Here is a 23,019-nt window from a genome sequence, read left to right as displayed (position 1 = left end):
CTAGCGCGCCGAAAATAACGAAGAAAGCTGCTTCCTTCTGATTGTTGATTTGGCCTTCACCGTGAGAGTGTTGGATTTGTATATTGAATGTCGATTTGTTTGCCGCTCTCTCCGTTATCGCTATTTGCCCAAAGGTTAGTCAGTCCCTTTCTATCTCTCTATCTGCTATTCATTCAACTTCATCTTCATCTCTTTTCTTCTTTCTTTTTATGCATTTGGTTGTAGAGGGTTGGATCTTTTCTGTTCGAAAACTGACTTTTAGGCCATGATTTATCTATATCATTGGTTGGAGAAATCTGGGTTTTCGAACTCCTATCCATTTTCTCCAAAATCTAAATGGGGGCTTTTGAATCTAGATTTTGCAGTTCTGTGACTGTGAATGATTGAGGTGGAGAGGGTTACTGCTAAACTTGATGTCTACTGAATAAACCTGGGGAATATAATCGATAGGGAATAAAAGAAAATGTACGGGAGAGGTGGTCTTGAGAAATTCAGGAAAGCTCAATCTTTGAAACCCTTTTCGGTCTCGATAAATTCTGCCCCGAAAACCGCACCCGTTCGAGTTCAACAACATTCGCATTCTCAAAATGTGGCTGCTCAGCCTCAGCAGGAGGACCAAACTCAGGTTCAGCCAGCCACTCAGCTTGGTGGGGGTCAATATACCTGGTTGCCTCCTGATTGGGCTGTTGAGCCTCGCCCCGGTGTCTATTATCTCGAAGTTGTGAAGGAAGGACAGGTGCTTGATCGCATTAAACTCGATAGGCGCAGGCACATCTTTGGGAGGCAACATCATACTTGCGATTTCGTGCTTGATCATCAGTCGGTTTCACGCCAGCATGCTGCTGTTGTTCCTCACAAGAATGGCAGGTCACTTCCTTTTCTGTTTCTTTTGTATTTGCTACTCTGTTGAGATTGCTAATTGACGTTTCGAATTGACGTTGATTCTCTTCCAGTTGTTGCCTTATTTCTATTTATCTGAAATCGAATCTTCATCTTCATTCTTGGATATAGTAATGATTTATAAAGCTGTTACAATCTTAACAGCATATATGTAATCGATTTGGGGTCAGCACATGGAACATTTGTTGCAAATGAGCGTTTGACAAAAGACACACCGGTTGAACTTGAAGTAGGGCAATCTTTGTGCTTTGCTGCATCAACAAGAACTTATATCTTACAGAAGAATAATGTGGCTCTATTTCCTCGTCGTCCTCCTCCCACCGAGATAAATCTACCCCCAATGCCCAGTCCTTCTGATGAAGAAGCTGTTGTTGCATACAATCCACTTATAAATCGTTACGGTCTGAGCAAACCTGATCCGATGCCAAATTCATATGCGTCTTCCATCTCATTATCTGGAAAAGAAGACAGCACAGAGGCAGAGAGATGCGCTAAGAGAATGAGGAAACTGAAAGTGACCTTCAAGGATCACGCTGGGGGAGAGCTGGTTGAAGTTGTTGGAATTTCAGATGGTGCGGATGTAGAAACCGAACCCGGGACCCTAGGTGTTAAAGAAGGAAGTCTCTTTGGAAAATACGAATCACTTGTACAGACAACCTTAATTCCTAAAGGTAAGGATCAATCATCCATAAAGGAAGAAAATGTTATTCAGAAAGGTGCGACTGATAAACTGCAGGAAGTCTTGGATAAGGTAAAAAACGCTCCTAAAGGTGGGATTTACGATGATCTTTATGGAGAATCTTTGTCTGACAAAGTGGGTTCTTCCTGGGCATACACTTCCGATAGTTCGACCGGAAGACAAGGGTCATCTTGTCCTACGAAGGACGCTATTACAGGAAAGCGTACTGATGTTTCAAGTGGAAGACCTGGAAGTAATACTGCCTCTAATGATGATGATAGTGAAGACGATTTATTCAGTGACTACTGATTGAATGAAGCTGAAACACTAATGCAACTTGCATCGTTCTTCGCACTTCGGTTCGACAAAATGACTGAAAACACGTTGTGTGAGGTAGCAAGATATTGTTTTCATCTGAAGTTGCAGAATTTTTTGTTTTCATCTGAATGTTCATCCTGATTACTGAGATTGGGAGATTTTAAAGGATCATGTTGTCCTGGAAGAAAAATGGAAAGTATTGGTAGAAAGTTTTTGAATCCTGGTATGCTGTTCAGTTGTGTTTGTTTTGTTCTTTTAGGTTTCTGCTGCTGTTTTACTTGCAGGGAAAGTTATGCAGTTGTTGGCTGCACATCATCTTCTTTCTTATGATGATGGTAGTCATAGGCCTTCTTTTGGTACCATTGCAACCTTGCATACAACTTGGGGATGAAGATGCAATTTACTCTTAGATTGATTTTTCATGAAATCCACTTGAAACCGATAAAAAATTTATCTAAATATTTGATGACTTGATACTTTGATTCCCCCGATAATCATACGATGAGGATAATTTTGAAGTATATTGTTCAAGTTTTTTGAAAGAATGCTTCTCACCATTGCATTTTCGAACAAATATAGAAACCCTTAAATCTAAAAAAAAATTCTAAACTCAAAAAATATGATTTTTTAATGTTTAATTTCGTGAGTTTTAAAGATTTTTTAGAAAAAATCTAAACCAACAAAATAATAGAAGATGATAAGACGAGTATATCAGTATTTAGGGTGGATGCAAAAATATAGAAAAATAATAGTTTTCGACAAATAAAACCGATAAAAGAAACTATAATTTTAATAAAAAGATTGATAAAAAATAATTTTTTTATTTTCTCGTAGCATCAAATTGTCATGTATCGTGTTGTTGATGAAATGATGGTTCAGTGATATAATTAAAGTTTTTTATAAGATATAATTAAAGTCTAGACTAAAATTTATGTCATAATTAAATAATCAAAAATTGATATTAAAACTTAAAATTCAATGATTTTAAAGTAATTTATGTTAAATAAAATACAAATAAATAAATTATTTAAAAGTTAACTATTTGAGGAGTAAATTATATAATTTAACTCAAAAGATTGATTTAAAATTTAAATTAAAAATTATATAATTTTTAACTTTTAAATAATAAGATGAATTGTTATGAAGCACGAAAACGATAAAGGAATTACGTTTTAAGTAATTGATACGTCTCCAATACGAGAATGACACGGGAACGGTTGAGATACGTACCGGAGACGTACCACATTGGTGGAGTTAAAACTCACGAGTTTCGTATCAATACAGTCCCACGTCGACGGCGAGAGTTAAAATCATAACGTAGAAGCTTTTGGGAGATGACCGACGATCTACTTACCTTAGATCAATAAGAACAATTTAGACGAGACGAGAATGGACGAGCAATAAGAGGAAAAGAAATAGAGAGACAGCCAAATGTTAAAGCAAAGCTGGAGATTTGTGATTATTATAACACTGATATAATTGCAGTTAGTCCTCAAATATTTTAGGATTTACAAAAAAAGTTACATGCTTTATAATAATTACAATTTAGTCATGGAAATAATTTAGGGATTTAAGCCAAAATTCTCAAATCTTATGGTTTCAAGTTTTCTATGAAATATTGACTTTATGAATTTTATTTTCTAATATTATAATTTACTTATGGATTTTATTTTTTAATTTTCTATGAAATAATGAAGTATTAACTTTATTTATGATTTTTACATCTATTTATAATTTAAATTTTTTATATGACGTACTTTTATCGTTTCCGTATCCTGTAATTTTAAAAATTATTATTTTCATCCCTGTATCCGTATCCGTCCCCATATTCATATCCGTATCTGTATTAGTGTAACATAGATAAATTTTTCAAGTTGAACAAACATAAATTATTTAAAAAAGAAGAAGCTATAATTGTGTCAATCCAGTTCATAAACACTTTCGCCCGGGGGGAAGAGTATTGAATCTGCAGCATCTGCCGACGCTCTTATTTTCCTCCATGTCCATGAATTTAAGCATGATTAAGTGAGTAATTTAAGAAATCATAATAACATTTTTTAGAACGAAAAACCAAAGGCAGCAACGGGAAACAGCAATGATTGACCATCGACAGCTTAAAGTAATCACGGCTCTCTTTTAAATGATTAAAAAGGAAAAAGAGCATTCATTTATATCATCTAGATCTACAAACACTACAACTGGAACCCCAGAAATAGAATCCTCTCTCATACAAGATCGCTTCATCTTTCTCTCTTCTTCTTCCCCGCACGGTGGGTGGTTTTCATTCTCCTTTCTATTCTTGGTGGTGGTGGTGGTGGTATAAGAAGTGAGCAAACTGTTTTCATAATTAGATAGTGGATATTATACTAATGAAAAAACCATGAAGTTGAAATTGAGGCATGTAGTATTGGGTTTGCTCTCTGTTACAGTCATTGCTCCCATTTTTCTTTACACTGAAAGGGTCGGAACTTTCGTCAATCCTTCTTCTTGTATGTAAAGCTTCTCTCTTTTTTCTTCTTTTTTTATAACCATTGGTTTTGTTTTTCATTCCCCCCTTGTTTGATCTCTGCAGCAAGACGCGATTTTCTTGATGATGTTGGAGCTTTTGTAAGTTTCTTTCTTTTGGGGGTTAACGAATTTGATGGTATAGAATATTGAAGCAGGAAAAAATAAAGTTGAATTCTTTCTTTTCTTGTGCAGATGTTGTCTGGTGATAATACCAGACATCTCAATGTTTTTCAGCACCAGGTAGTTCAATTTTCAACATAGTAGATTAGTTCCAATTTTGTTGATTGATGTCAGATCTAATTGTCTTCAATGTCTAAATTTTGTTTGTCTTAGGAAACTTTCACCCTGAAAGAACCCATTGGAGTTGTATATTCTGACCAATCTACCGGTTCCTTTCCTAAAGGTGAGTTTTTTATTTTGTTGTTTGCTTTTGTTAAAGAAAAAAAGGGGGCAATGTGAATTTGAATTGGTGGTGTTTCATGATTCTCAACGACAGTGACGACGGAGCATAAGTCGACACGGGTGCTTTCTGCTACCGATGAAGGACGGCAACAGCAATTGTCTAACCCCATTAGGCAGGTCGTCGATGGTGCACCTCCCAATCTTACCACCGCCATCGATTCCCATCTCAATGCCTCTAACATATCAGTAATTGCTTCCAGTTTTCGCCTACTATAAATCGGTCTATTTTTGAAGTATTCTTGTATTGCCATAGCAGCATTTTACTTGGAATTCACGATATTTGTTGATTTCGGTTTCTGTATGTTCTTTTGATTTGATCACTTGCATCTTGTTCTTGTATTTGAGCATTTTGAAAATGTTTTAATGCTAGCAAAACTTGAACTGTCCCGTCTGTACTTTCTAAATCTTTGCTATGTACTTTGCTTCAATTGTCACCGATACAGAAATGTCTGCCTTAAGCTGATCCTTGAAGGGATGTTAATCCGTAACCCTTTCATGCTTGTTGGCATTTGTGCTATTCTCGTTAGCCAATGTTGTTTTGCATTTCCGAATCATCGTTTCTACACGGCTAAGACCAGTTCCTTGATGCAGCCACATTTCCAGGATTCACAATGAGAGGAAATTTTGGACCTAATTCTAGGCTTAGCTAACAGTTACCATACCTTGTTTGCTTTATGAATAGGCTGTAAAGCTTGAGCAGCAACCAACTCAACCGGCTCCCAGGATTGATCAGACAGAGATTTCGGATAACAAGAATGACAGACAGTCTGAACCAGCAGATGCTCAGGTGCGCCGCCTCAAAGATCAGCTCATCCGTGCAAAAGTATATCTCTCCCTTCCATCGATAAAAAACAACCCACATGTTACAAGGGAGCTTCGACTGCGGGTTAAGGAAGTTACACGATCTCTTGGTGATGCAACTAAGGACACAGATCTGCCAAAAAGGTAACTCTTCTTTCTGAGCATAGGATTGCTGCTCTATGTTTAAACTTTCTTGGTTGTTCTTTTCATTTGTCAAATTCCTGCATGTGTTCCTTTATTTCTTCAGGTTCAATCACCCAATTTGTTAATTTTTCCTTTTTTTCTTTTTCTTTTGCAGTGCCATTGATAAGATGAAAGCAATGGATCAATCATTAGAAAAGGCGAAGCAGGTTCAAGATGATTGCACTCCTGTGGTAAAGAAGCTGCGAGCTATGCTTCAGTCATCTGAAGAGCAACTTCGAGTGCACAAAAAGCAGACCATGTTCTTGACACAGTTAACTGCAAAAACTCTTCCCAAGGGTCTTCATTGCCTGCCCTTGCGCCTTACTACCGAGTATTATAGCTTGAATTCTTCTCAACAAAACTTTCCGAATCAGCAGAAATTAGAAGACCCTCGTCTCTACCATTATGCTCTTTTCTCTGATAATATAATGGCAGCGGCAGTTGTTGTAAACTCAACTGTTTCCCATGCTAAGGTAAAATGTAGTCTTCTGCAGAGATTTAACTCGTTCTTCCTTCAGTTGCTGGGGGATAAAAAGGCTGTTTTTCATTTTAATCTATACACTTGTGAAGTAAATATTGGAGTATCTGTTCGAACGCATGCGTGTGTTTGTATAAAACAGCTTGGTATGTAGATAACGACATTTGATCCCTGCTTTTTGTTGACATGTTGAACTCATCAAATTTACTTAATTCTTTGCAGCACCCTTCGAATCATGTTTTCCACATTGTTACGGATAGGCTTAATTATGCAGCGATGAGAATGTGGTTTCTAGGTAATCCACCAGGGAAAGCCACTATTCAGGTCCAGAACATTGAAGAATTTACGTGGTTAAACTCAAGCTACAGTCCAGTTCTTAAGCAGTTAGGTTCTCCCTCCATGATTGATTATTACTTCAGGGCACATCGGGCTAATTCTGATAAAAATCTGAAGTTTCGGAACCCAAAATACTTGTCCATCCTAAACCATCTTCGGTTTTATCTACCGGAGATCTTCCCAAAATTAAATAAAGTGTTGTTCCTAGATGATGATATAGTGGTCCAGAAGGACCTTTCTGGCCTTTGGTCCCTTGATTTAAAGGGCAGTGTCAATGGTGCTGTTGAAACATGCGGAGAAAGCTTCCATCGGTTTGATTGGTATCTCAACTTCTCAAATCCCCTAATCTCAAAGAACTTCGACCCGCATGCTTGTGGATGGGCATATGGAATGAATATTTTTGATTTGAATGAATGGAGGCGGCAAAACATCACCGAGGTGTATCATCGATGGCAGAGGCTGGTAAGTGAGCTTGGCTAAACAGATAATACATGCTAAGTTAGATGTAATTCACATATACTATGCTTAAACGGCTAGTTTAGCATTGCTTGGTTATGCGCCTTGGGTGCCTAAGCCTCCCGGTCACACATTATCGTACATTCAGAAATGTAGTGTCGTTGTAAATGATAAAAAACAGCTCGGAATTTTCATAGTTCACTATGGACATTCCCTATACCTTGTACATAGTATTATGCTGGTGTATTATCTTTGTTTTTGATTCCGAAGTTAACTTTTATATGCAGAATCGCGACCGGCAACTGTGGAAGCTGGGGACCCTGCCTCCTGGTCTCATAACATTTTGGAAACGCACATATTCCCTGGACAAATCTTGGCATGCGCTCGGGCTTGGCTACAATCCTAATGTAAACCAGAGGGAGATCGAAGAAGCTGCCGTTATACACTACAATGGCAACTCGAAACCATGGTTGGAGATCGCCATACCTAAGTATAAAAACCGTTGGACAAAGTACGTAGATTACGACATCACGTATATGCGAGAGTGCAACATCAACCCATAGAAAAAAAACCTTCACGGGGTACATCAAAGCGTTATGGTGAGCTATGTTAACCATTCATCTTGATTGTCACTTCATAGGTTTATTTTGTTCAAAGGAATCAGGTCGAATTTGTGCTTGTATACATTGTCCTTTTTGTTTTCGATTTTTTGGTTCTTACCGCGATGCGTGGAAGCTGTGTTTATGCAATGTTTTAGGTATTTAATCGAAAATTCGGGTGTATTTTGTATATCATTTAACTGGCAATCCTTTCATCTCTTGTATTACTATGGAAAAAATAAGTTGTTTCATGCAGCAGAGATTGACATGCACCGTAAACATGAATAGAGACTGCTACATATTGATCTCAACACATCAGTTTCATCCATTTTTTTCTGTTTCATTCGACAGTCGATTCGCTTACATTCTAACCGAGTTATCCTGCACTCCTAATCCCCCGGGAAAGATATTATTGCTACTTTTATTATTGCTGTCTAGAATTTCCCAATAACTTGCTAGAAGTTGAAAAGGCTAGTTTTTCTTGATCACTGCCAAGCAATTATCCTGAGGCCTTGTATGAGGTAGATACCTAATTTTACTCCCGGGATTAAGACGTTCCAGCCTGCATTTCGACATCGATCGACGTTAAAATCAATAATTTTAAGCTTGAATTTATAATATAATCATGGAAATATATCAGCAATCGAAAATAACTTGTAGTTGAGGAGGAAATGGTGAAGAAATATGGAAATTTCAAGCTTGGCAAGATCATTTCCAGGGCACAGTCTGCTTCCAGCTCCAAAGGGAAGGAAAGTTCCTGCTTTGGCGTTATAGTCCTGAACATGAACAATTTTGAACTTAAGAAACCATCATTACATGCATACATACAGGAAATATGAAATGCTTTATGGATCTTACATCCCATCGAGAAGGGTCGAATTCTTTTGGATTCGGATAAATCTCAGGATCCAAGTGAATGCTTCTGAACCAAACTAGTGCTTTCCATCCCTTTGGGACAGTATAACCTGAAAGACAGATAGCTCTATGCATGAATGACGGAAAAATATCACTTCACATTGTCCCCGACCTTGGCCGAGGACATGTATGCGGTATGCATACACACATAACATTAAAACTGACCACTTATATTGACGTCTGTTTTTGCTTCACGGAAGACCATCGAGGAGAATGTTATCAACCGAAGCGTCTCATCAATCACCTTCATATATATATATATAAATCAAATTAAGCAGTTCGAGATAAAGGGTTCCGAACTATACTTAGCATCCAAATATTCGGTTAAAGATGTACCTTAGAAAGGTATTCCATTTCTCGAACTTCCTTGAGATTTAAACCTTCATGGGTTGGTGGCCTTTTCTTCAGAATCCTCTCTTGCTCTTCCTGTATACAACAATACTGTAAAGTGTAACGATAAAGAAGCACACTCAAGCTCAAACACTGCTCGAAAACGAATGTTCATTTATGACATCTAAATCGTAAATGCCACCTTAGCTACATTTAGGTATTCAGGATGTTGCTGCAGGAAAACAGTCGCCCACATTGTCGTATGGCCGGAAGATTCATGGCCAGCATTCAGGTACATCAACATGATATCAATGATTTCCTCATCATCCAGTGTTACACCTTTCTCGTCTTTAACATCTATCAGGGCATCCAACATGTCTTTCTTCTTTGTGGTGTAGGTGTTTGTCTTCCTCTGAATTCTCCGCTCGCTCACCACGGATTGAAAAGCCGCCACGAGGTTTTTCCGAGCCTGAAGAAAACGAAAATGCATTTCAATATTATACCTTGCTAGCACAAGACAGTTAGCTTCACACGCAAGAAAGAAGTGAGAAATTCCCACCTTGAGGGCTTTATGGTAAGCAAACCCTGGGATATTGATTGCCATGGCTCTAATTCCATAGTTGAGAGTTGTGTACTCCCTCTCCAAAGCGTTCATCGCCTCTTCGTTTTCCGAGCTTAGGAAAATAAACATGATTATCCGAAAAGTGAGCTTTCGGAGCTCGGTCAAGAACTCGATTTTCCCCATCTTAGACCATTTGTCCAGGGTAGATATCACAATCTCCTCAATGTAGGGGATGTAAATGGAGAGTGCTTCATGGCCATTGACCGGAGTTGCGGTTAAACGGCGGAGACGCTTGTGTTCTTCATACGAAATACCGATGAACGATTTCTTACCTATGAGCTCAGTTGTGGAAGTAGGCCATCCAGGCTTAAATGCATCATCATCATTCAACACTTTCCGACTCGTCTCCGGCCTGGTTACGATCACACTCGGGCACCCGAACATGAAGGCCTTGTAGATTCCGGTGCGTCCAAATCTGCATAATCAGTACATTAACATTGAGCTAAAATGGAATGTCTTGGAAAATAGTGAGACGCTAAAAGACATTGCAGTAGGCGACAAGAGATGCAACTGCTCCATTCTCGAGACAGGAGCTGGTGGGTCTTCAACTAGAAGACACCAAAGAAACTACACCTTTACCTTGTATTTTATAATATTTAAAAGAAAAGAAAAAAAATGAAAGTGGGAAATGAAGTGATCATCCACCATTGTTGAGTAATTTTTTACTCTGTAACTTGATCACTCACACGCTTCCATCCTTTGTAGTGAGCAAAGTTTAAATCTTTACTTTTTCGTGATGAAAATTGAAAAGTACCTGGAAACGAAGGAACCCATGAAGGAATCGGGCTCGTCGGACCGGAAAGCTCGGAGAAACGACCACATGTTGCCGATGACAGGCCAACCCAAATCCCCCGGCGGCAGAGAGTACCGCAAATCGCCCAACCGGGATTCATACACCCACGGATTCACGCTCTTCAGCACCCATTTCAAAAACGCAAAGCCACCCAGTGTAGCCAAGGCCACCGTCAACCACATCGAACCCATGATTTCCATTGCAGCAGCAACAACAATAACAAGTAGAAGACAGCTTTTTTGGAAAAATTATATAAAGGTCAACCACATCGAAAGTAGCTTTTTTTGAGAGACAGAGAAATAGAAGCAAAGGGCTCAAAGTTGGTAATGACAGCTGATATAAAATAACAAGGAAAGTATAGTTGTTAGTACCATAAATTAATTAGGGTAAAGTATAGTAATGGTCATTGAACTTTTCTAAAGCTTTCATTTAGGTTCCTAACTTTTAAAACTTGCAATATAGTCCCTAACATTTAGTCTGTTTGCAATATGGTCCCCGATTGTTTGACGCCGTTACACTGTTGTTAGTACGTTTGCAATATGATCACTGAACTTTTCAGGCACTTACATTTAGGTCACCCAACTTTTAAAACTTGCAACACAGTCCTAAATTTTATTCTAAACCCCAAATTCCTTTTTCGATCTTGAATTTCCTTTTTCGCTTCTCTCTTCTCATTTCCAGCGTAACTTTTCAGTCGGGGATGCATGAGAAATTCTAATCTAACTTTGAATTATGTGGAGGTGTTGACTTGAATAAGGGTCCATTGAGAGAAGATCCGGCCAAGGGACTATAGGGATCATCAACGATTCAAGGTGTAATGTTAGATACATGTTATCTCAGGTGAAGCATAGATGTTCGATGAAATGCTTGTGAGAAAAAAATGGGGTTAGAAATGCAGAGTTGAAAAATACTACTAAGATGAACTAAGTATCATTGTTGAAAGTCACAAACAAAGCTAGAATTATTTTGTATAAATGGCATATAATAATTTCTTCGTTTAATCCTTGTGCTTAAAGATTTTCCAACAGATGATCAAATATAATGAATTCCCAAACAGCTTATTCACCTCTCGTTTTGGTTTTTGTTCTTCAATTTCCCGCCATGTAAAATTGTAAACCCAAGCAGTGCTTCGTCTTTCAGCTTTTTATTTACAAATAAAAAAAATTGAGGAAGAATTGCTGGAACGCAACACTGATTGCGTTTATTTCTTAGTCTCTCCCCTCACTTGTAAGAATGTATTTATTTTCTCTTTTGGGCTATCCAGAAGTAAGCTTTTCCTCTTTCGTACTTTCCCATTTTCAGCTTGCATTGTGTGTTTTTCGTTGAAATTTTTATGTTTCTGGAACTGCATGTCAATGATTTGGATATTTAGTGTTAGTTTTGAACAAAAACCATCTAATTTTCTTTATTTCTTCTTAATCAAAACTTTTAGTACTTCTTATGAAAGATATTCAGTCCATCAGAATAGAAGTGAAATAGGGTCCTATGCTAAATTTTTTTTATCTTCTTGTTTGGTTTTTCTTTAAATCAGGGAATTGTATTGATTCGACCTATGGTTTTCAGCGTCATGTGAGCTCGTATTCTTTTTAATAAGTTCATATTGATTATGTGATTGATATATCGTGAACGAATTAAATTTTTTACATGTTTTGGAAATTTTATAGTTGAATTGTATTGAATTATAGCTTTAGATGACAATTTTACATGCACGCAACTCGAAAGACATCATAACAGGATAGTATATTTGGTGCAGCTACTTGACCCTGTCATGATGCCTTTCGAGTTGTGAAAGAGACTGAGAGGTGAATGCGCTATTTAGGATTTCATTATATTTGATCATCTGTTGGAAAATCTTTAAGCACAAGGATTAAACGAAGTAATTATTATATGTCATTTATACAAAATAATTCTATCTTTGTTGGTGACTTTCAACAATGATACTTAGTTCATCTTAGTAGTATTTTTCAACTCTGCATTTCTAACCCCTTTTTTTTCTCACAAGCATTTCATCGAACATCTATGCTTCACTTGAGATGACATGTATCTAACATTACACCTTGAATCGTTGATGGTCCCGATAGTCCCTTGGTCGGGTCTTCTTTCAATGGACCCTTATTCAAGTCAACACCTCCACATAATTCAAAGTTAGATTAGAATTTCCCATGCATCCCCGACTGAAAAGTTACACTAGAAATGAGAACAGAAAAGCGAAAAAGGAAATTTGAGATCGGAAAGGAATTTGGGGTTTAGAATAAAATTTAGGACTGTGTTGCAAGTTTTAAAAGTTGGGTGACCTAAATGTAAGTGCCTGAAAAGTTCAGTGACCAAATTGCAAACGTACTAACGGCAGTGTAAATGCATCAAAAGGTCGGGGACTATATTGTAAACAGACTAAATGTTGGGGGATCATATTGCAAATAAACTAAATATTAGGAGATTGTATTGTAAATTTTAAAAGTTAGAAGACCTAAATAAAAGTTTTAAAAAAGTTTTAAATGAATCAAATCATTTAAACGATAAATGAGTTTTTATTTTCTGATTTTCTTACTTCGAACATTATGAATATCAAAAGTATAAATATTTAATCTCAAATGATTAACAGTTAGTTTAAAATATTTTTTTTGATTGAGTTAATTGGCTATAAATTATTATTTGTTATAAGTATTTTTAACCGTTTAACAATAAATGCTCATTTACTCTTACAGTTATTAGTGTTCGAACTCGTAATATTTAAAAATAATAATAATTCATTTAATCACTAAAATAATTTAATTTATGCGAATAAATAATATTTTATACTTATATCGTATTAATAAAACAAATATAACCAGCTACCTGTAATCACCTAGTAAGGCTATAGCTTCTATTTGAATTTAATGAAATTGGATTTATTCAGGAAAAATGTTTAAGTATTTAATTTTTGTTAATTAATTAATACATTTACGCTGCATTTATACATTTATGTATATTTTTTTTTGAGATTTTAAATTCAAACAATTATAATAAGAGAATATATATAATTATTAATATTTTAAAAAGATTTTAGACAAGTATTTTATTTTTTTCATAATTTTAAAGTATTATAAATATCATGGTTATCAAAACCGGACCGGATCGGCCAGTTCAACCGGTTGAATCGTGAACCGGTGGCCTGTCCGGTCCGGTTACCTCACAAAACTGGTCTGGCAATGAACCGGTTGAAAACCGATAGAACCGGTTGAAAACGGTAAAACCGGGGTGAACCGGCTGAAAACCGACAAAACCGGTTTGAACCGCCGGTTCACTTTTTTTCTTTTAAAAAAAAATTAAACCAAACGACGTCATTTGTTCAACGAGCAGAGTCAAATTCGAGTATTACTGAGCTCGACTCGAACTCAAAAACTTTAAAAGTAAGCTCAACTCGACTAAAAAACTCACGAGCTAAAAATTATCAAGTTCAACTCGAACTCGAAATATAATATTAAAACTTGAACTCGAAAAGGCTCAAACTCAAAAAAATTTAGAAGTTCGATTGAAGCCTAAAATTTGAACTCAATTGAAGCGAAAGAATAGTTCACTCTGTGCTCACCAAAAGGCTCCATGATTTTGAATGTCAAATTACCTCTATTATTTATAGAAGTAAGTTGGGATGCTCTTCTATGTTTCTTAGCCATGTGGGATTGTTTTGTTCTCATATTTTTACTCTTTAAACTTTTGGGATGCTCTTCTATGTTTCTTATCCATATGAGATTGTTTTTTTTTAAATTAAACCAAATGACATCATTTGTTATGATTTTTTTAAACCTCAATTTTATTTTTTTTGATTATAGTTATATAATTATATTTATTATTTAATATGTTTTACCTTAAATATTATGTTGTAGTTGATTTGAATCATTTTGTTTCACTTGGTTTTATGTTTTTAATTTATACATGTTATGACTTGTGACATTTTTATACCTTTTAATGTTGTAAACTTAAAAAATAGTGTGTTATATTTCTGAAGGTGTTCAATCTATTAATTTAGTCGATAGACGAACTGTATTTTTTTTCTTTAATCGTAAATCAAATTGACTTTTTCAAATCAACCAAAATTTGTTATAATTTTTTTAGTCAGATTAATTTGAGTTTAATTTATATTTTCTTTTATTTGGGTCTTGAAAGTTTAACAGATCTAGTGTAATTAAAAAATAATTGAGTCTTAATTAGTAACGGATCTGAGCTTAAAAAATATATATGTGATAGGTAACATATTTAATATTAACCGATTCGTAACTTATTCAATTAATTAACCGATTTTAAATCGAATTGATCAATAACTTAAAAAGTGAAAGAAAAAAAAAAGACAGTGTGTTAGAAGGAGAATCAAATGTGTCCTAAAGTTGGAACAAATGGGTGGTGGGTGTGACTGGGATTGAAGATAAATGAAGAGATGAATCATGTTATGTAGAAGTGTAAAAAAAAATAAATCCGAATATCCGATTTTGCACAAAAAATATTCGAAATCAGATATGGAAAAAATCGGTTTTTTTTAAACAGGATCGGATATTTTAAAACCGGATAGTATAATCGGTTTGGGAAAAAATTGGACGACCGGATTTTTTATCGGATTAAAACCGGTTTGAAAAAAATTGGATAAAAAACCAGTTTTTTATCCGAAAAATTCCGGTCTGGGGTTTAAAAAACTAGCTGTTAATATAGCCGTTGGGCCGTATGCATTTGTTTGAAGGATTATTTGGATGGAGCGGATTTTTTACCGGATTAAAAACTGGGTTTTTTAAAAAACCGTTTTTTTCAAACCGAAACCGGTTACACCATCCGGCCCTCTAAATCGATTAGAATCCGAACCGGTTTTTTTAAAATCCGATTTTTTTACTAGGTGAAAAATTGGATCGGTTTTTTATCCGACTGTGTGCATGTCTAATGTTATGGGTTAGGCATACAATTAGAGATATAGGGATAGAAATAAACAAACAAGTCCCTATCATTCTTCAACATTGTAGCTTTCATCCCCATCCATTTCCATCCTTTTCCCCTTTTTGGTAGAAAATAGAATTCATTCCCTTATATATTTTGTTTTAATTTGTTTGCTTTGCACTCAATTACCACCCCATATATATAAAAAAAATTATTCATCCATTTTTTTATTTAGGGTAAATTACACATTTAGTAATTAAACTATCAATTTTGATCCGTTTTATTACTTAAATTTTTTTAAATCATATCTAATGTTTAATTTTTATTTCATTTTAACACCCAACGTAAAAAACTTGACATGCCTATTACCTAAACTATTAATTATAATATATTTTAGTACCTAAACTTTCAATTTTATTCAAAATTTAACGTTAAATTTTAAACAATGTACTATAAAAAATTAAACTTTAATTATGATTTTAAATTTTTTAAAAATTTAGATACTAAAACAGATCAAACTGATAATTTAGATACTAAACACATAATTTACCCTTCCATTTAACACACCAGTGAAAAAATAAAAAGAACAAAAATTAAGTGATTAAATTAATTTTTTTTCAAGTTTAATGGCCAAAACAAGAATACGATTAAAGTTGAGTGTGCAAAGCATAATTTACACTTTTTTTATTATCAAAACTCCCTTTTGTCAACTCATTGCCTAGTAGTTACTCTGATTATTTCTTCATACACATTTCTTTAACTCAACCTAAGCATCCTTTAACATACTAATAACACCCAAAATGACCCTCTCACCTGCTACCATTTTCTTCCAAGCCTCTCACCGGCACACGGTACAAGGAGACAGGATCGGAAGGAGGGAGGAAACTAGTGTCAGAAAGTTTAAAACATTGCTGCCTAGACACGCCAACCATTTTGCTTCTTCGCCTCGATCGAGGCTCCGTCATTCATCATGTCTTGCGCATCAGTTTCCATTCCAAGCTTGGAGAGGGCAAGAGCTTGCATGTAGAAGGCAGTAGGCCATTCCGGCAAGCACACTTGAGCCTGCATGGCATCTCTCAATGCAAGTTCTGGTTCACCGATCATCAAGTACGAGAGGGCTCTTCTCACGAATACGGTACCAGACGGAACAGACATCATCGATACCAACTGTATTTAAAGGGGGGAAAACAAACCAACATTTGAAACACAAAATACACACTCTTAACTCAAGCTTGTGAGAAGTAAAAACAAATCCATTAGAGGGAGGTAAGGAACCTTTGAGTAGTAATCAATGGCTTTTTTAAAATCTGTCTCTAAATGCAATGTCCCCAAATTTCTTTGTATTCAACATATCTTGAACCTGTTGTGTCCACTCTTGAAACGACAGCTTCACCAATAATACGGTTCCGGCAAATTAGACAACGAGAGAGAAACCGACAGGCAGAACATGAAACTAAGCATTCCAATTTTGTTATTTCATAAATTTGAGAAAGTAAAATAGTCATAACCCACCTCATTTTCTGCACCTTCCTCGTCTTTATAACCCGTTTTAAGTAAGATATCATGCACCGCTGTAAGATCCATCCTAGCACATGCCTTTCCGAGAGGGGAAAGCATAGTTGGCAGCGCCGGTGGCAACTTAGATATACCCATTAGAGCATGAGATGCGACCTATGGAAGGCAATGGATATTAATTTAGTAGATTTCAAGATGCATCTATACATCACACTCTCTAAATTGAAATGCCAGTAAGTTCAATGGCTCGAAACTCGTACATCTTTCTGTTTTTGAAGAGGTGCCGCTGCTGAAAGGAGGAAATTGATATCAGGTCGATCTCTAGCCTCATACTGAAGACATTTTGAAGCCAATTCAACCAATTCTGAGGCATCTTCATTAGCGTACTGTCCATCCAGGGAAGAATCCAATAACAACAGCAAATTCTTTCCTCTTATCAAATCCAATGCCTGGAGAATCAACAGTCACATAATAGTGTTAAAATCGATATACACAAAATTAACGGCGGATGTAGAAATTTACTAGAGAAAAAACCAAAATAAATAAATAAGCAGAATGTCACCATTCATCAAAGAAAGAAGCCCAACGGAAAAACATCACAGTACCATACAAAGGTCAGCCCAAGGATAAACAAAAGAAAGCACATCCATGAAAGAGTGCAAGGCTAATCTGGTTTATGTCTCTGTTCTGAGTGTGCATGTGCATAGACATAGACATAATAGTTCTATTTTTTTTCCTAGACTCATCTCATAGGACAACGGACAAAACTCAACATTACCTATAGGACTATTCCACAATAGTATAGTAGATATTTGATATTTCTATTTTAAGACATTTTGCACTCTTCTAATATTTTACAGATCTTAATCTGACTTTCTTGCCTCCCAACATGAAGTTTTCATCAATAACAACTTCAAGGGCAGTATTAGCAAGGAAACAGAAAGAACAAAACTGAATTTGGAGAACTGAGTGTCCCATACATGGCTGGGAGGGATATGCTTCCCACTTAAGAGATCCAGGAGAACGGTTCAATAACTGTAAATCACACTCTCAGAGACGACCCTGCCTGCGGAGTTGAAAATCAAATAACTTAGCAGTGAAGGGATATACATTCAGTAACCAATCCCCTCCTTTTTGGAAGGCCTATATAATGTATTGTTTCTTATTTTAAGATTAAGAAAAGGAATCAGTTAATTGAAATTCAAAATCCAAATATGTAATCAGAAGAGCTTACCTGTCCTCAAAAATTCAGGAGTATAAGCTAAATTAGTACTGTAACTTTTTCCATCTCGGCTATTTTTCATCAGTCCAAAACTGGATAATCGAGGATCGCCATCCTGAAGTAGAACGAACATATACCAGATATCAATCGATGATTCTACTCATGGAGCATGGCGATATGATATGTATGCAGATGGGTCCCATTTCTATTTTTCCAATGCTATTGTCAAATGTCAATTACTCTATCTGGCTGAAACAATCAATTTCGATATCAACCATACCACAAAACTCAAGTCGGCCGCTGCGAAGCCGAAGCCGCCTATTTAAAGGACTCTCGTACGAGAAAGGATTGACATTCTAAAATGTAATTAAAAACTATACCTAATGGGGACAAAATCAACAAGAAAGGTCCCTTAACAGCTAAAGAAAAGCCAGTTTCCACCCATTCTCAGAAGAAGCTACCATTATATCATAATCTCCCAAAAAGCTTAAAATGTAAAACCATAGAGAAATAACATGGTAGAAAGGGAATGAACAAAGCGAACCTCATCGAAAAGAACTCGATAAGCATTTAAATCGTGATAAATTTTAAGGTTCTCCGCATTGCAGTGATGAAGGGCTTGTGCAACATGGTAAGCAACTCTAAGGCGCATTTCCCATGGCAAAGGCTGTTTTTCCCCTGCATAGTTCATTGTATTTTTCATAAACGCTGAGAGAAAACTTTTTTTTCTTCTTCTTTAATAGTAGTAAGGGGTAAAGGGCAAAGGGCATACAGTGGAAGAGATGCTTAGAGAGGGTATCATTAGGCATATATTCAGCAACCAACAACCGCTCGTCTCCCTCGGCGCAACATCCGATCAAATTAACCAGTCTCTTGTGACGGGCTTTACCAACCCCAGCAGCTTCGTTAACAAACTGGTGTGGGTCTGGCCACGACAGCTTCGAGAAACGCTTAATCGCCACCACTCGGTTGTTCTTCAACTTCCCTAGGTACACCACATTGGGAGCTTTGTCCCCGCTCTCCGACACTATGAGGTCGCCGCTGAAGCCATTGGTAGCCGCACGCAGCTCCGTGAATTCGAACTCCTTGAATGCCGGGACCGCCGGAAGCTCCCCATTACCATCTGAAAACAACAAAATAAAGAAACCCAGAATCAGGAAAACAACAAAAATGAAGGAGGAGGAGGAGAAGAAGAAGAGCATGGGCATTGGGAGAATGAAAGAACCTAGATCTGGGTTGTTCTGGGAATCAAGAGGAAGAAGAGGAGGTTGATTAGAGGGAGGAAGAAGGGTGGTTTTGGACTGAAAGCAGCCCATCACAGTAACAGTAACAGTAACACTAACAGTGCCTAGTGACACTGTTTCACCAATATTTTCAGAAGTAACACCTTTTTTGCTGAGTTGGCAAAGGTGCGTCGGGACGCCTTCGCCATATCAGCAAATACGTGTGGAAAGCACATCTCCGGGGACGCATCTTCCATTAAATGTCATAAATACTCCCATCCGTTTTTCCTAACTACCCCTCCTCCTCCCCTATATAAACTCCCTCAACCCTTCATCATTCTTCACACCAAAATCATCTTCTCCTCTCTTATATAACTCAAATTCTCCAACTATTTGAGTTTTAAATTTGTTATTAGTGGTAAGAAATTTATTTTTATGTTAGTATTTTTTTAAATAGTTATTATTTTTTATATTAATATATTTATGTAAATATTATTTTTTTATTAAAATAATATTTATATAATTATTATTTATTTAGAATTATTAATTTTTTTTGCTAATTATATTGTTTTTTCTACAGTTATAATGGAAAACAAAATGCTGTTGCGATTGGATATTGATCATATCTCCAGACATTTTAGCGATATGGTAATATTTTTTATAATTAATGTTAATATTTAAATTTATTTTTATTTTAAAGTTATTATGAATTTATATTAATTTTTTATAATATATTATTTAGGATGCTGATCGTATTTTAGAAACTTTTATTAAAAATCCACGTATACCGACACCGGAACGTATTTTGCCATATTTAGCTTCTGCTGGGTTCGGGTATATTGCAACAATTATAGGCGGTTGCAAACTTGAACCTGTCCTAATTTCTGTACTGATTGAGAGGTGGAGGCCCGAGACACACACTTTTCACCTTCCATGTGGAGAGGCAACAATTACATTGGAGGATGTCTCTATGCATCTGGGGCTTCCCGTCGACGAAAATATGATGTGTGGTATGGCGGATGGTGATTGGCAATCAATGTGCATTGATTATCTTGGAGCTGCTCCGCCAGAGTTTAATGGAGGTAGAATAGCTTTATCTTGGTTGAAAGCTAATTTTGAGGTTTTAAATGAAAATGCTTCAGAGGATCAAGCAAAGGCATGTGCTCGGGCATATATTCTACGAATAATTGGAGGAATATTGATGCCCGACAAATCTCGCAACCAGGTGCATTGTATGTGGTTGCGGCATCTGATCGATTTTGATGAAGCTGGAAGATATAGTTGGGGTGCTGCAGTTTTGGCATTTCTCTTTAGAGAAATGTGTCGGGCGACGAATTATAAGAAAACTGCTATCGGTGGATGTCTTCTGCTTCTACAATCATGGGCGTGGTTCCGCATGCCTTTCTTATGCCCGATCGTGAATGAACCATACGTATTCCCCTTATTGTTGAGGTAATTTCGAACTAAATTTTGATTTAAATATTTTCAATTAAATAGGGTGATATTTAGTTTATATTATATTTCATAGGTGGTCGATGAAAAGAAAGGACCATAAAAGTATACCTACTGGGTTAGAGGAAATTCGTTTACTTATTGATACGAAAGCTGGGTCTGAGGTATGTTTTTAAATTTGTTTAATTATTAATATTTTAATTTAAAATGTTAGATATAATTAGAATATTTTATTTATTTGAATTGTATATTTATATTTCAGTTTCAGTGGATACCTTATGCGAGCGATGAAGTGAAAGCTTGCATCCCACCCCACCTTAGTGGGTCATTAGAGGTATGGATATCGGTTATACATCTTATATGTTATGCTATTATTGAGTGGCATCCAGTTGATCGCGTGCTCCGTCAGTATGGTTGTACGCAATATATTCCTGAAGCTCCTAGGAATTTAGACGACGTGCATAACATAGATAGACGGGGAAAGAAAGATGTTAACTGGGTGGTGAGACACAGAGATTGGATTGCGCTTTGGGAGAACCGATATACACTGTTGGCCCCTCGTCAATATTACGCTGAAACTGGTCATATGGTTACGGATAACTATATGGACTGGTTTAATGAAAATGGGAAGCCGTTTCTACTTTCGGCGGAAGCACGAGGGGTTAACATTCCTAGGCGCCGAGAAAGACGTCAACCGTCTCAATATCATCGTCCCCCGACGCGTGGATGGAGAGAATGCGCTACCGGTTCTGCATCAGTCCCACCACAACATCCTTATTCGTCGATGCCGCAGGGTTACATGCCCAGCCCTCCACTTCATATGCCAAGCCCACCAGTTTATATGCCATCTCCGCAGGGTTACATTCCGAGCCCGCAGGGTTACATTCCTAGCCCGCCAGGTTACATGCCTAGCCCGCAGAGTTTTATACCATATGGAGGTACATATACGACTATGTTTAATGATCCAGCATATGGTTCATATGCATCTTATTTGGCTGGTGGTGCTTCTCCGCAGACACCTCAATCTCCATCTGGATCACATACATCGATGCCAATGTTTCCACAGTTTCCACAGTTCCCGGGGAGCGGTGGGATTGTTACTAGCACTCCTCCATGGTCGTTATTTTATACAGGCCCTTCAGCCCCTTCAGCGTCATCTACACCAAATGAAGAAAATGCTGCTGATGATGATAGTGAAGATGAGGAGACTGAAGAACAAGTTCCACGAAGAAATCCTCCACGAAATAGGCAACCACCGCCATGTGGAACTCATTCGAGAAGACGACATCGGTGATCCAATTATATTTAATGTTATTTAAATAATTATATTTCAGAATTTTATGTAATTTGGTTATGTTATTTAAATGTTTCATGGTTGTTACATACATATTTTTTAATGTTATTTTTTATTCACATTTAACATTAAATGTTTGATAAATGTTTTTAAAATACAAATTATATTATTCGAAATTTAAAATAAAAAAAAATAATATTATTCAAATTTAAATTTAAAATATAAATTATAGTATTCGAAATTTAACATTAAATTTCAACTTAATATTCCAATTGTATTCGAAATTAAAAGTTATATTCCAATTATAGTTCACAATACTTAAATTGAAATTAAATTTATCCATACATATGATTTATCATTAACATATATATTAAAACGTATACATTAAAATCAACTTATGTTGAGTTCATCGATCGACGGAATCAGCCAAGAGGGGGGTGAATTGGCAATTTATTCAATGTCACATTTCAATGCTCATTCCATACAATTTCAATGTCACAATCAACTTATCACTTCACATTTATTCAATTTATCCATAACATTTTATCTAATTTATTCAAACTTCACATAACGTTTTAATTTAAGTTATTCTTAACTTGCTGAACTTTCAAAAGAAGTTAAATTTTGGTTATAATTTACCTGATTTACTGATATATCTAGTGTCCCCGAGGGACATGAGTGACATAATAGGGCAATGATAACATATTCTCTGACGAAATAATGGAAGGCGCGCCCCGGGAACGCGCCTTCATGTGAATAGTGAAATAATAGGTACTGATATATCTAGTGTCCCCGAGGGACATGAGTGACATAATAGGGCAATGATAACATATTCTCTGACGAAATAATGGAAGGCGCGCCCCTGGGAACGCGCCTTCATGTCAATAGTGAAATAATAGGTACTGATATATCTAGTGTCCCCGAGGGACATGAGTGACATAATAGGGCAATGATAACATATTCTCTGACGAAATAATGGAAGGCGCGCCCCCGGGAACGCGCCTTCATATGAATAGTGAAATAATAGGTACTGATAT

The 23,019-nt window shown here is 36.4% G+C and overlaps 3 protein-coding genes and 1 pseudogene across 4 annotated transcripts in view; 2 read left to right on the top strand and 2 right to left on the bottom strand.

The window, feature by feature from the left end:
• The first annotated feature begins 6 nt into the window (after positions 1-6).
• Positions 7-2,078, top strand: LOC120151790 (protein phosphatase 1 regulatory inhibitor subunit PPP1R8 homolog). Of its 2 annotated transcripts, none has more exons than XM_039164146.1 (3): positions 7-134; positions 366-867; positions 1,045-2,078. In XM_039164146.1, exons 2-3 carry the CDS (start codon positions 464-466, stop codon positions 1,886-1,888), a joined length of 1,248 nt encoding a protein of 415 aa, XP_039020077.1. In that variant the 5' UTR covers positions 7-134; positions 366-463; the 3' UTR covers positions 1,889-2,078. The 2 variants fall into 2 exon arrangements, with proteins under 2 accessions (XP_039020077.1, XP_039020076.1); XM_039164145.1 differs by having other exon boundaries at positions 357-867.
• A 2,028-nt stretch (positions 2,079-4,106) lies between these two features.
• Positions 4,107-7,933, top strand: LOC120151788 (probable galacturonosyltransferase 4). Its single transcript, XM_039164143.1, has 9 exons — positions 4,107-4,386; positions 4,470-4,504; positions 4,598-4,645; positions 4,739-4,808; positions 4,902-5,053; positions 5,550-5,812; positions 5,967-6,324; positions 6,552-7,127; positions 7,409-7,933. Exons 1-9 carry the CDS (start codon positions 4,278-4,280, stop codon positions 7,682-7,684), a joined length of 1,887 nt encoding a protein of 628 aa, XP_039020074.1. The 5' UTR covers positions 4,107-4,277; the 3' UTR covers positions 7,685-7,933.
• A 203-nt stretch (positions 7,934-8,136) lies between these two features.
• Positions 8,137-23,019, bottom strand: part of LOC120151789 (ent-kaurenoic acid oxidase 1-like) — a 28,387-nt gene continuing 13,504 nt past the window's right edge. Inside the window, exons 2-10 of the mRNA XM_039164144.1 lie at positions 19,553-19,558; positions 10,342-10,615; positions 9,525-10,002; positions 9,168-9,434; positions 8,972-9,061; positions 8,801-8,879; positions 8,579-8,685; positions 8,375-8,496; positions 8,137-8,282 (exon numbers count right to left, since the gene is read on the bottom strand). Coding sequence (XP_039020075.1) covers positions 8,192-8,282; positions 8,375-8,496; positions 8,579-8,685; positions 8,801-8,879; positions 8,972-9,061; positions 9,168-9,434; positions 9,525-10,002; positions 10,342-10,580 — 1,473 coding nt within the window. The 5' untranslated portion in view covers positions 10,581-10,615; positions 19,553-19,558 and the 3' untranslated portion in view covers positions 8,137-8,191. The remainder of the gene's footprint in view (positions 8,283-8,374; positions 8,497-8,578; positions 8,686-8,800; positions 8,880-8,971; positions 9,062-9,167; positions 9,435-9,524; positions 10,003-10,341; positions 10,616-19,552; positions 19,559-23,019) is intronic.
• Positions 15,983-19,493, bottom strand: LOC120151830 (annotated as a pseudogene).

Source organism: Hibiscus syriacus, unplaced genomic scaffold (genome assembly GCF_006381635.1).
Source record: "Hibiscus syriacus cultivar Baekdansim isolate YM2019G1 unplaced genomic scaffold, ASM638163v2 tig00111069_pilon, whole genome shotgun sequence".
NCBI lineage: Eukaryota > Viridiplantae > Streptophyta > Magnoliopsida > Malvales > Malvaceae > Hibiscus > Hibiscus syriacus.
Note: the sequence above shows the minus strand (reverse complement) of the source record. Positions and strands in the feature narration are given on the sequence as shown.

Coding starts and splice junctions, on each gene's coding strand:
- LOC120151790 (XM_039164146.1), top strand. CDS start 464: ATGTACGGGAGAGGTGGTCTTGAGAAATTCAGGAAAGCTCAATCTTTG. Junction 868..1,044: donor GTTCCTCACAAGAATGGCAG/GTCACTTCCTTT, acceptor CAATCTTAACAG/CATATATGTAATCGATTTGG.
- LOC120151788 (XM_039164143.1), top strand. CDS start 4,278: ATGAAGTTGAAATTGAGGCATGTAGTATTGGGTTTGCTCTCTGTTACA. Junction 5,054..5,549: donor TCAATGCCTCTAACATATCA/GTAATTGCTTCC, acceptor CTTTATGAATAG/GCTGTAAAGCTTGAGCAGCA. Junction 5,813..5,966: donor GACACAGATCTGCCAAAAAG/GTAACTCTTCTT, acceptor TTTCTTTTGCAG/TGCCATTGATAAGATGAAAG.